The 14,154-nt window shown below is 33.9% G+C and overlaps 2 protein-coding genes across 3 annotated transcripts in view; one reads left to right on the forward strand and one right to left on the reverse strand.

Annotated features, from left to right (window-relative positions):
- IL7 (interleukin 7) overlaps positions 1 to 14,154 on the forward strand; it is a 99,772-nt gene that overhangs the window by 72,644 nt on the left and 12,974 nt on the right. The window lies entirely within an intron of this gene.
- Positions 1 to 14,154, reverse strand: part of ZC2HC1A (zinc finger C2HC-type containing 1A) — a 48,148-nt gene that overhangs the window by 12,475 nt on the left and 21,519 nt on the right. Inside the window, exons 6-8 of one of the 2 annotated variants that reach the window (XM_041769005.1) lie at positions 10,827 to 10,926; positions 10,129 to 10,228; positions 1,611 to 1,727 (exon numbers count right to left, since the gene is read on the reverse strand). In XM_041769005.1, the coding sequence (XP_041624939.1) occupies positions 1,611 to 1,727; positions 10,129 to 10,228; positions 10,827 to 10,926 (317 nt within the window). The remainder of the gene's footprint in view (positions 1 to 1,610; positions 1,728 to 10,128; positions 10,229 to 10,826; positions 10,927 to 14,154) is intronic. The other variant, XM_041769004.1, reaches the window with a different exon arrangement.

Consider the following 14,154-nt stretch of genomic DNA (forward strand, 5'->3'; position numbering starts at 1 on the left):
ATCATTCTTAAGAGACTGGGAAGAACAGTATTGATTTAAAACATGTTATCTCAGTCTCACATGGTCAACACATTTTTGCTCCTGTCCAGAGTTTGAAAAGTGCTACCCTTATTCTGTATCTGCAATCTGCTTATTGTAGGTCAAACAATAATAAAAGAAGATTTAATTTTGGAATTATACTTACTCTACCTTACTGCTAGTCAGTATTTCTTCGAGATATGCTTCAGAGGGAACAGAGAAACAACAGTACTATGAAAAATGGCTCAGGGCACAAATTCTTCCTTCCATAATTTATCACTAACTACTTAAAAATAACACACAGCTGCTGCTAATATTTTAAAGACTTCTCCCATCTTTATTTTATATTTAGTTAAATTTACTCTTCTTTTCATATGTGGTAAGAGAATTCTGTAGTAGGAGTTGGTTTAAAAGTTAACTTTAAGTGAACTCTGTTTAATAATACATTTTTCAACTTTAGTAAGTAATTTATCTGACTCAAATCTCATCATCTTAAAATGAGAGAGCTAGATTTGGTATTGGAGCCCAAATGAGAAAACCGTGAAGACTTCTTTGGAAGAGTTCCATGGTGACTGTTGTTGCCACTGGCCTCTCTTTTTGGCTTTCTGAGCCAGTCCAGAAAGGAGAGTGTCCTTGGCAATAACTTAACTTTTCTTGGTTTTATGTGGAATTTGTAGCTATTTAACCAAAACAGAATCCCTGGACTGAATATTTTCTAAAACCTCTTTGTTTTCTTTCTTTCTTTCTTATTTATTTATTTATTTATTTATTTATTTATTTATTTATTTATTTATTTATTTATGAGAGAGAGAGAGAGAGAGAGAGAGGCAGAGAGAGAAGCAGGCTCCATGCTGGGAGCCCGACGTGGGACTCGATCCTGGGACCCCAGGATCACGCCCTGGGCCAAAGGCAGGCGCCAAATCGCTGAGCCACCCAGGAATCCCCTGTTTTCTGTCTTTTTATAATAATCATCTTCTCAACTGAAAAATAATGAAGAGTATCACCTATTATGTGTGACATAATATCCCCTATACTCTTCTTTTTAAAAATATTAATCCTAAGGTGTGCCTGGGCAAAGTAGGTTAAGCATCTGACTCTTGGTTTCAGCTCAGGTCATGATCTTGGGGTTATAGGCTCAAGACTCACATCCGGCTACACATGAGCATGGGTCTGCTTGGGATTCTCTCTTTCTCTTACTTTGCCCCTCTCACCCTGTGCATTCTCTTTCTCTCTCTCTCAAATAAATATTTAAAAATATATATATACTCCTAAAAGAAAGCTTCACAAAAATAGTAGCAATTATTAAAGGTGGCTGCTACATAACCCCTCTAAAAGTTAAAATTTAATAGAAATAAAGGTATGCTAAAAAGTTTTATTTAGAATAGAAATGTTCATCTAACATCAGTGTTTTAGATCCATAAGATTATTTAGCACTTCTTGGCTTAAAAATGATTTAAATAAGATTTTTAAAAAATATATAATATATATTTTTATATATAAAAATATATATATAAGTTTATAGTATTCAATTATATAAAGCCCTTAAGGAAATATCTGAAAAAGATTAACCAAACTGAGTTACAAATACTTACTTGTAAATGGGTAATAACTCATGTCTTTTGATGGCATTGTCTGATTTTGTATCACTGTCATACAACCTTTGCACATGTCTTCCAGTTCGAAGTGGAGGGCCTAACTTGTCCATCTTACTATTAAAATATATAAAGGTGTACCCATAAGGAGATTGCTACTGTTTGTTTCTTTATATTAAAAATTGTTTTAGACATTATTCTGGTTCATCAGAAATCTACCCCCCAAGCTCTTAATTATTGGACCTCTAGGGTAAGGGCTATCAAAAAGAATCCTTAGATAGTCCATACAATGTCCACTATTAGACTATTTTATATAAAAATTCTGACTATGTAAGACACCCTGCCAGTTTTAGATGAACATCCAAATGAGACATTTATACACAGCAAGGCAATGGAATTAGTAAAAAAAACAAAACAAAACAAAACAAAAAAAACTTAAGAAGGACAACAACTGTTTAAAATAAAACTTGTTGAAGCTAAAAGTGAACTAAAAGTTATTATTTTGAAAAAAAAGTTATTGTTTTGGTATATAAGACTAATCTGATGTTTCTTCATATGAAGTTCACAAATAATCTAGTTTTTCTCCTTCCCTGATTGCATAGTACCTTTCTCTTTTTATTATTTTATAATTTGCCCTGCATTTTTAAATTCCAAATATAAAGTAAGGAATCAAATAAGTGATATTTATATTTTTACCTCTATCTTACTTTCTATTTCTAACAAAGAATTGCTATTTATGAAATTTACATAGAGAAATGTAAAGCATGATGTATAGAAAAAACATGGGTGGCAATCGGAAAAATTAACATAGAAATGTTAAGTGGCCATGCCATCTGGTTTTCTATTTTTTTTAAAACCAAAAGTATAAAGGAGCTCCATCTGGAGAAAAATAGGAAAAACTGCAGGTTTGTAGAGACGCCATTATTTTACATCAACCAAATAATTGAATCCTATATACTACCACCGACCAATATTCATTCATTGTAGGAAGCAGGGAAAATTAAACTAGGAAGGTAGGAGAACTATCCTAAATGACTACTGAATAACAGATCACTACTCGGTAATTTTAAAAGGATACTCTTTAAGGGACGCTTATTTGCTCCAATGCATTCTTATTTGCTTCTTGCATTCTATTTATTAACTCTACAAATCCTGAGCACCTACTATGTATCAGGCACTATGCTACATTCTAGGGATATAAAACAGACCTGATGTTTATTCCCATGGAATTTAGTATCTAAAAAGAATCTGTCATTGCTCTAGATTATAAGGGTCTCTACAGAGGGACACCTTTTATTCACTTGTATGTTTTTTCAGTATCCCATACATAGCAGGTTATTTTATTATAAAAGTTATTATAAATACTTTGCCGATGATGGTGCTTGCATTAGGTGTTTACATCACATTATTTAAGACATTTTAAAGCTTTTAAAAAATGCTTTAAGAGGGATCCCTGGGTGGCGCAGCGGTTTAGCGCCTGCCTTTGGCCCAGGGCGTGATCCTGGAGACCCGGGATCGAATCCCACGTCAGGCTCCTGGTGCATGGAGCCTGCTTCTCCCTCTGCCTATGTCTCTGCCTCTCTCTCTCTCTCTCTCTCTCTCTCTCTCTCTCTCTCTGTGACTATCATAAATAAATAAAAATTTTTTAAAAATGCTTTAAGATGTGGTGTTCAGACAGACAGACAGACACACACACAGTGGAATATTACACAGCCATAAAATGGATGAGATTATGCCATTTGGGACAATATGGATGGACCTAGAGGATATCATACTAAATGAAATAAGTCAGAGTAAGATAAATACTATATGATTTTACTCTTGTGTGGAATCTAAAACACAAATGAATAAACAAAGAACAGAATCAAACCTATAAATACAGAGAATGAACCGATGATTGCCAGAGGTGATGGAGATCGGGAAAAGGGCAAATAGGTGAGTGAGATGGGAGATATAGGATCCCAGTTATGGAATGAATAAGTCAAGTGAACAAAAGATACAGTGTCGGGGGGGCTGCCTAGGTGGCTCAGTCATTTAAGCCTCTGCCTTCAGCTCAGGTCATGATCCCAGGGTCCTGGATCAAGCCCAGCATCAGGCTCCCTGCTCAGTGGGGAGTCTACTTCTCCCTCTCCCTCAGCTGCTCCCCCTGCTCATGCTCTGTCAAATAAACAAATAAAACCTTTTAAAAAAAGGGCACAGCATCAGAAATATAGTCAATGCTATTGTAACAGTGTTGTTTAGTGACAGATGGTAGCTACACCTATAGTGAGCATAACATACTGAAAAGTTAATCACTATGATGTACACCTGAAACTAATTTAACATTCTATGTCAACTATGCTCAAAAAACTTATAAAAGTCTTCATTAAATATATGTTTTATATAATTTCTAAAATGTTTCAAATTAAAATTTGATGGGTTATTTGTAAAAGATTACTAGAAATTTTACTTATTTAGTAAAAATTAAGTAAAAATCAGATTTTTATTTGAATTGCTTAACAATTATCAAAATATTATTGTTCCAAACAGTGGTTATCTCACAAAAGATATCTGTTGCTTTGGAATAAGTAATAAAAGATCTTATGTTTTTCTCATAAGTATTGAAATTAAGATTTAGAAAATTTAAAACTACATTTTTAAAACATTTCTCTAATATGATAAGAACTACTCAAATCTTACATATGACACAACAAAGTTCAATTTGAGAAAGGAGATATGTAAAATCTAATAAAAATCTAAAAGTAATTATCTAATGCAAGTATTACATATTTTCCATATATGAGAGAATTAATCAGTATTTTCAGATTTTGAAAACCTAGTTGAATGGCAGGTTCCAATGATTTTTTTTGTTGTCCATACAGTTGTGTTAAAAAATTTAACTCAGATGATCTACCTACCTATGTATATGTCTGTGTGATTTGTATACACATATTCACAAAGTTTGAGAAATATAATTTCAATCTGATAGTAATCCATTATGGATTACCTCTATGCCATTTTTCTTTTAAAAGTTCCAACTTGGTAATGTTTGTTATATACCCAAGAGCTGAAAGAAATTCAGACAGAAATAAAGAAATCTATTCAGAAGAAGTAGTCTTGTTACTGCTAAAAAGAGGATATTTTGAAGTCAACTAAGTCCACTCACACAGCACATATCTGGTGCAGACTAAGCAATCTGATATACATATGATTTCAATGCCATATGAAATTCAAGGATATGCCCTTAAATTGGCATCTAGATTTGGTCAGAGTAAACAACAAAATATTTTTTAATTTCTTGTTGTTCTTTCAACTCAAGAACAGAAATACGATGGATTATTAAAACTTAAAAGAATCCTTTGGTTCCATGGACGCTAGTCAACCCATAGTCAAACTTTCCAGATATTCCACATGACTTAATTTTTTCCTATGAAGGGCCAGACAAGGGGACGCCTGGGTGGCTCAGCGGTTTAGCGCCACCTTCAGCCCCAGGGCATGATCCTGAGACCTGGGATCAAGTCCCACGTTGGGCTGTTGGGCTCCCTGCATGGAGCCTGCCTCTCCCTCTACCTGTATCTCTGCCTCTCTCTCGCTCTCTGTGTCTGTCATGAATGAATAAATAAATAAAAAATCTTAAAAAAAGAAAGAAGGGCCAGACAATAAATATCTTAGGTTTTATGGACTATGCTATCTTTGTTACAAATACTCATCTGTGCCATTGTAGCATGAAAAGCAGCCATAGACAATACATAAATAATTGGGTGTAGCCATGTTTCAATAAAACCAGTTGTTGGCAGGACTTGGGTCTCAGGTCATAGTTCAAGAGGATCCCTGTTCTAAAATATAAAAATTTGAGACACCTAGGTGGCTCAGCCATTGAGCGTCTGCCTTTGGCTCAGCGTTTGATCCCGGTGTCCAGGGATGAAGTCCTGCATCAGGCTCCCTGCATGGAGCCTGCTTTTCCCTCTGCCTATGTCTCTACCTCTCTTTCTCTGTGTGTCTCTCTTAAATAAATCAATAAAATCTTTAAAATATATATATATATAAAAATTTCACATATGAGAGGCACACCTTGGTGGCTCAGTGGTTGAGCATCTGAATAAATAAATTTACACGAATAAATAAAATAAATCTTTAAAAAAATTCCACATATGAGAGAATGCCAGTGTTTTAAGATTTTGAAGATTTGAAGATTTTCAGTGATGATTTTTAAAGTTGGATATTGGATATATTAAAGAGTTATGAGAAATATCATAGCACTACATTCTCTTGTAATTCCAGACAAATATACGTTACTTTTTGTCAAGCCAATGCATTTCTATAGATGATAAACTGTAATTTTGACCAAGACTTTTTAATTTAAAATCTGTAGTTGCATATAACTGCCACAATATGAATAGTATATTTGCCAAGCTTCCAAATATTTATAGCTGAGAATGAATTCACCTTTTTTTTTTTTTAAGGATTTTATTTATTTATTCATGAGAAACACAGAGAGAGAAAGAAAGGCAGAGACATAGGCAGAGGGAGAAGGATTCCTGTGGGGAGCCCAATATAGGACTTGATCCTGGGACCCTGGGATCATGCCACTAAGGCAGACACTCAACTACTGATGCACCCAAGCATCCCATGAATTCACTTTTTAAGAAATATTTGGTGATGATATCAACTTACTGGAATAGGTTTTAATTTGAAATGAACTTTGACCTTAGGAAGGTCCTTGTTTATTGCTGATAACATGAGAGTGAATCACTCAGGAGTATGTAAGCCACTCAGTCTTATAAGACTACTGCAAGCCTATGAGTAGATATTATAGAAAGATGACTTAAGAAAGAATATTGGAAAAGAATTTACCAGTTCATATTTTCTATCCTGAAAACCCTACAGTTATGATGTTCTGACGCATTTGAAGTTGTGAAATGCGTCATACTTCTACTTTTGATCCTAAACTTACAAATCCTATATACATGGCAAAAACCAATAGCCTCAATCACTGTTATCCATGTAAGAAGCCATACTCTGCAATTCTAGGTTGTTTTAGGGATTTCTATATCAATCAATTTAAATGATAGAGAAGTTCACAAAAATCTAAACAATGCTCCACACAAATTCAATTCACATATCAAAAGATTGGTTTATGAGAAAAACCTGTTTCCACTTACACAAAAATGTACTTAACCAGATATTTGTTTCTTACTGTTATCAATATAAAAGAGAAACTAAATTCAATTTACTAAGAAATTCTTCTTCAAAGCATTCTGTTGCTCTAGTTTTACTGTATCTACTAGTCTAACTCCAAAGTAAATGTGTTTTTATTAGTAACTGAACAGAAGTAAATCTTTGATATTTGATATTTTAGCTACTGTAAATTATCAGATAAAATTCACAAGTTAGCTGGTAATTAGCCACGAAGTAAACACAAATCTCAAGACTGTGTAAATTCTGTGACACAATTCAAATATGTAATATTTATTTAAAAGCTTTGTGTTTCACCATATTTGTAAAATTTCCTAGGATTAAAGACAGTTATCTTTTACAATAGGGAACATTTTTTCCACTGAGGGTATTTTTTGCTTAAAAAAAATCCAATAACATCAGTTAACCCACAAGTTATCTAGAAGTTAATTACCACATAAATGAGAATTTGTCCAAGATATATTTTTCTGCAGTATGATTCTAACATATGCTAAATATTAAAGATCATTGATAGCATGATTAAAGATGGCCATAATAAAGATTATATACACAACACTTTAAACAATCTCAAGTTACTGTAATGACTCTATTTTACTAATCTTAGAAGGTGCTCAATTTCTTCGACATTACAACTAACCATATATCTTAATTCCACCTTTACTCAATCCTGAATCATCTGTGTCAACAGAAATAATGACTGCCATACAAACTTCAACTAATTATCCCACCAGGACAGGACCATGATTCTATGATGTGCCAACAAGTTGACAAATGAGGGATTTAATTTATTATTTGTTTCATTTATTCATCAAAAATTTATTGTGTGCCTATATGCCAGGAATTATATTACACTTTATAGTTATATCTGTAAGCAAGGCAGATACACAGAGCTTTGCCATCACAGAGCTTACAATCTAGCAAAAGAAAAAAAGTATGGGGCAGCCCCGGTGGCTCAGCGGTTTGAGTGCCACCTTCAGTCCAGGGTGTGATCCTGCAGACCCGGGATCAAGTCCGACATCAGGTTCCCTGCATGGAGCCTGCTTCTCCCTCTGCCTGTGTCTCTGCCTCTCTCTCTCTCTCTGTGTCTCTCATGAATAAATAAATAAAATCTTAAAAAAAAAGAAAAAAACAGTATGATCAATAAATAACAAAATCAATATGCTCAATAATTCTTTAGAAAAAGACAACTCTGCCACTAAATAGATAGACATGAACAGTTCTATTTAATATAGTAATGTTCCAGTTAATATGGTAATATATTGGCCACAAGCAACCAAGGCTCTTTGTGATAGTTGGAAACATTCTTCTAATATGTAAGGACTATACATATAAAATGTACAATTGGGATTTACACAGTTATGTTTGACAGTTTAATATGATGTCAGACAACCAGAAATTTTAAATCTTCATGGCATTTTAAGAGTGCATAATTTTTTTTTTTTTTTTTTTTTTTTTTTTTTAAGAGTGCATAATTTATAAAATTGCTGTGCTCAAAGTCTTTGCTTGTTAGTAAAAACAAATTTTCTCCTAGGAATTATATAAATGTTGGTCAGATTGTATCAGATAGTTGCCAAGGTCTAAGCAGAGTCACAGAATGTCATGAGTGAGACAGAAGAGGTATGAACAGAGTCATATGGCTATTCATTGGCAAAGTAGGATCTAGAAGCCTAATTTTCTAATCCAAAGTCAGTTCCACTTTTCATTAACCAGCCAGCTTAACATGCCTTATTAAGAATACAGGGTAGGGTGTGTGCAATTTAATACAGCCAACTGAAAAAATGACCAGTATGAGAGGAAAGGCACTAAAAATTTTCAACTTTTAATTCATAATCAAGTGTAAATGAAACTATAATTCAACATGGAAGGCAATTCTGTGATATAGTAAAAAGGATTTGTAAAAGTTAAAATACATATTGCCATCTACACTTTAATTAAAAATTATGAGTCAACTCAGTAGGGAAACTAAAAAAATAAAATCAAATTAGTTTTTTACCACTGAAAGATGAAAACATTTTACTTTTAACCATCTGTTCAACTGATCATCTCTTTCTTAAGGATAGCCTGTGTCTTCTTTTTGGAAGCACAACAACAACAACAAAAAAAAAAAACATTTAAAGTGAGACCTTGTTAGTTGATTTTTTTTTTTATAATGATAATTACATTAAACTCCCTTTAGGTCTTGTACTTTCCAAATTAGGAAACAAAAGACAGTTGCTCTCCCTTGATAAATAACTCTACATATATATTTCCTACCTTAAAAAAAAAAGTGATAACTCATATCTGTAAATAATGTGTGCTGTATTTCCTAAATAACTTTATCAGTATCTGTAACATACAGACATAGGCCCTTGTTCTAATGATTACATGGTAACCCATAATTTTCTGATTCACCAAAATGGAAGAGAAAGGGAGTTTCTACTGAGACAGGAGGAGTTTTTGAATCTCTAGTGTTACCAACAATTTTTTCCACATTAAAATAATTGTGGAAAGCTTAATTATGCTACTTTCTTAAAAGCCATGTATATAGAACTTAGATAAAAAGTAAAAAGTATTAAATAAGTGGAAAATAATTATCCGTTGTTAATATTTTAGCATATTTTGTCTTTTTGTCTACATACATTTTTACAGTTTCTATCCCACTATACATGCAGTTTGGATTCTACATTCTTCTCCTCTGATAGAATCATCCCCTTTAAAATCTATATACATTTTATGATTACATAAATGTATATATATTTTTAACTTGCTTCCCAAACAAAGTTAGAAATTTAGGTGATTTTATTTTTTTTTAAATCGTAATAAAACCATATGAAAGAGATAACTGTTTAGAGCCAAAAGCTCTAATTTATATCCTACTTCCAACTCTTATAATAGCTGTGTAGCTTTGAGCAAATTACTTTGCTTCTCTGATCCCCTTATCCTATGGTGCCATGTGGGATGGTTTTAACAAAAATATATGAAAAATGTCTAGCACAGTGCCTGATACATATTGTTCCATAAGAAATGGTTATTATGGAAATCTTCCATATTTCAAATGATTTCCTTAGACTAGATTCCCAGAAGTAAAATTATTCAAAAACTATGAATGTGTTTTGGGCTCCTGATACATGCCACTAGATTTTTCTCCAAAATAGTTACCTTAATTTAGACCCTCAATAGTAATGTATGTGCCCCTGATCAGCAATATGTTAAAAGACAAATTAACTTTACAAAGAAAATCAAGGTTAATAAAAAAGCCAACTGCCTAAACAAAATAAAACTTTAGTATCATTTACATATATGTGTGTGTGTGTGTGTGTGTGTGTGTGTGTATTATTAATCAATTAAATTCAAATAGACTTACCCTACATTAGGGGCTGGTATCCCTTTATGGGAGGGAGATAAGGTCTGAAGTTTGTTTCCCAAAGAGCTGCTAACAGAAGACACTTTACCTGAAGGCACACCTTATAATAAAAAAGTTATTAGTTTTAACAACATTCTGGAAAAGAAAGATCACAGAAAACAGAGCATCTGACAAGGAAAACAATGCTTTAGTGGCAATAGATCTTTCTGGCAATAAATCAAAACAAGTTATCAACTAAGAAAAGATTTTTAAAAATGGAATTTCAGAGAATAACATATAACATTCTTCATTTTTAACTTCTTTATTATAATTCATATAAAAATAAAAGTACACATCAGTTAGTCGATATCTTTAATTCATTAAGCATGTATCTATTAGGACAACTGTCAGGTTCAGAGCAGTATACACAGAAATGAGGGAAAAATACTGTAGTCAAAGAAGACAAGAACTTGGTTGAGTACTCTGAAGAAGTGATTTATCAAGAACAACATCCAGGATGGACATTCAAGATGGAAAAACAGTACTACAAAGTATCTTAAGTAGAAGTTATTAAAAGTTACTTTATTTTTACCCAGAAAGAATTACTTATCCTCCACATTTCTTCCTAATTATAAATCTATTTTAATAATCCAGAACAGGACACTAGCTTCATTTCTATCCCTCCAAAAAAACAAAAGTTATTTTATGAAGTTCATTACCTACAACAGTTTTGCTAGTGCCACTTGGTTGTGGTAATCGTGAAGATCCTGATGACGCAGTTCCAGGAGAATTTGACTTTTTAAGTGCAGGAGGCTTATACTAAAATAATGAAAATAAACATTTTATCAACATCACTTTTTGATTATAGGTTATAAACTATTATTTCAAAAGCTCACATACCCTTAACTGAGCAACTTTTTAAATTAGCTACTGACTTACCCAAATTGAAAAAGTATAGACTAAAATAAAACACATAACCTCAGAGAAAGGTTTCCCAAAATATGTTCCATCTCAAAACTAATGTACTAAAAGTTTGGCTCAGCTGTTCTGCTGCTAAAATAAACTAAGAGGAGCTCTGCCCAGTTCACAGAAAAAAAAAAAAAATAGGCCAAATGGAAAATATGTCTCCAATGTTAAGATATTTAAATGCCAAACAAATATTAACAGGAAAACTTAAAAACACCCAATGATGCTCACTTAGTAGTGCAGATTTAAAGGTCAAAATTTTTACATATTCCTGGGTGTGATTTTGTATTTGATATATATAATCCAGCCATATTTCCTAATGATAATAATTCACAAGAAAAGTCTGGACAAGTTTTACAATAGCTGCCTTATGGATTTCCTGAATGTGAAGAGAAAAGAGCTAATTCTGGCTTCATTATCCTCACCAGATCATGTTAGATGAATAGACTATGGGTTGAGGAAAGATAAGGTACTTATTTCTTCTTTACTCTCTAGAAAGATATCATTATCAATTTTATTTTACTATTTCTTACCTGAGCCAAATGTTACGGTTACTGAATACTAAAATATCTTATTGATCATCTGCTCCAATATAACAAAATGAACTTGCCCAAGGTTAGACCCTAACTTAACAATAGAACAGGAATTAAGACTCATGCCACTTTAGTTCTGGCCCTATGCATCAACTATAAAGTGATTACTGTACTTGAGATTTAGCCCAATACATATTTAGACTACTTAGCACTTTATGTGAAAAACTGGTTTTAAACATAATATTCAAAAATCAAACTGTATTTTAAAACCCATGATCAGTATAAAATTTAAGATATGCTACTACCAAAAACTGTTAGCTAAAAATAAATTTTAAAGTCAAATATTATACCCTTAAAAATTTAGAATGTGACCTTTTAAGGAAAATAAATATTTTTTTTTTTAAAGATTTTATTTATTTATTCATGAGAGACAGAGAGAGAGAGAGAGAGAGAGAGAGAGGCAGAGACACAGGCAGAGAGAGAAGCAGGCTCCATGCAGGGAGCCCAACATGGGACTCAATCCCAGGTCTCCAGGATCCCGCCCTGGGCTGAAGGCAGTGTTAAACCGCTGAGCCACCAGGACTGTCCAGGAAAATAAATCTTGATAAAAACACTTCTCTCTCTCTCTCTCTCTCAATCTCTCTCTCTCTCTCTCTCTCTCTCTCTCTCACACACACACACATTCCATGCACATTTGGCATTATTATGCCAGAAAAAGGCATTTCTTAAGCACTTGGCAACTAGATAATCTTCAATAGCTGTCTGCCAAATGAACAAATGACTAAAAAATCAAACAAACAAAACAAAAACAAATGACTAGGACCCATTGGAGATAAGCCATTTAAAGACACTGTTTCTTTGAAAATCTCAGAGGTGTTTCTGAGTTAAAAGGGCACTTGGCAACTGATGAATCACTAAATTCTACCTCTGAAACTAATAATACACTGTGTTAACTGATTTTTTAAAATAAAAATAAAAAAATTATTTTTTAAAAAAGTAAAGGAAAAGGACATCTAGGAGCCCCCAGATAGCTCAGTGAGTTGAGTGTCAGACTCTTGGTTTGGGCTCAGATCATGATCTTGGAATTGTGAGATGGCCAGGTTCCAGCTCCATACTCAGAGGGGGTCTGCTTGGGTATTCTTTCCCTCTGCCCTTACCCCACTCACATACATGTGCTCTTTAAAATGAAAAAATCGGGGGATCCCTGGGTGGCTCAGCGGTTTAGTGCCTGCCTTTGACTCAGGGACCGACCCCACATCGGGCTCCCTTCATGGAGCCTGCTTCTCCCTCTGCCTGTGTCTCTGCCTCTCTCTCTCTCAGTCTGTGTCTCTCATGAATAAATAGAATCTTTAAAAAAAAAAAAAAAAGAAAAAATCTTTAAAAGGGGTTCTCTCATTAAAATACCAATGAAGACAGTAGGAAAGATTTCAAAACTAACAATATGGACAACAAGCCCTAACAAAGACCTGCTAAAATATCGGAGCCACATCTACTAAAAATAGGCTAAATAAAACTGGTAAGAACTACCAACAAAGAGCAAAATGACTGACATAAACAAAGGGTGCTGGTACAGCATATTACAGATGCAGAGGTCAAATCTTTAGGCTGGGCACTGGTAGCAAGAGTCTGGTACCATTACATAGCAAGGACTAAATGTTTTTATGTACATATTAGATATTAACTTAATGGCTTACAACCAGAAAAAATATATATTTATTTGAAAAGGTGCTTTGATTTTCCCCTCTCAGTATTAGGCCTCTTACTTTTTTTTTTTTTTTTTTGGCTTTTATGTGTGTGTGTGTTTTGAGAGAGAGCCAGAGCGAGAGTAAGCAGAAAGGGGAAGAGGGAAATAGTAAATCTCAAGCAGACTCCTCGCCCAGCGCAGAGCCTGAGGCAGATCTCATCTCATGACCTCAGCTGAGATCACGACCTCAGCTGAAATCAAGAGTCAGGTGCTTAACTGACTGAGTCATTCAGGTACCCTAGGCCTCCTATTGTTTTACTCAATTTTATTGTCAGGATTTCTGAGATGTCCGGATCCTAACCTAACCTTATCCATCTCCTATAATATTTCCTATTACTTTATACCAGAACTAATCAGGTTACAGTTTCTATCCTGAATCCTTATACTACTCTGAATGCTGCATTTAAAACATATTCACCTGTCTCTCAGTAACTTGCTGTTCCCCTGACCCAGATACACAGACTCCTTCCTTACTGAGCTGCATTTCATCTATTCTACATTTAGTTGAAATTCCACTGGAGGGACACCTGGGTGGCTCAGCAGTTAAGTGCCTGCCTTCAGCTCAGGGCCGGCCACGATCCTGGAGTCCGGGGATCAAGTCCCACGTCGGGCTCCCTGCATGGAGCCTGCTTCTCCCTTTGCCTATGTCTCTGCCTCTCCCTCTCTGTGTCTCTTATGAATAAATAAATAATTCTTTAAAAAACAAAAATTCCATTGGGATAACAAAGGCTTTCAGGATGACTCTAGTGATTAACAATTTTGTATAAATCCATTTTAGTGATGAGAAAAGCAAAATTACCTTAT

Source organism: Vulpes lagopus, chromosome 9 (genome assembly GCF_018345385.1).
Source record: "Vulpes lagopus strain Blue_001 chromosome 9, ASM1834538v1, whole genome shotgun sequence".
Lineage (NCBI taxonomy): Eukaryota > Metazoa > Chordata > Mammalia > Carnivora > Canidae > Vulpes > Vulpes lagopus.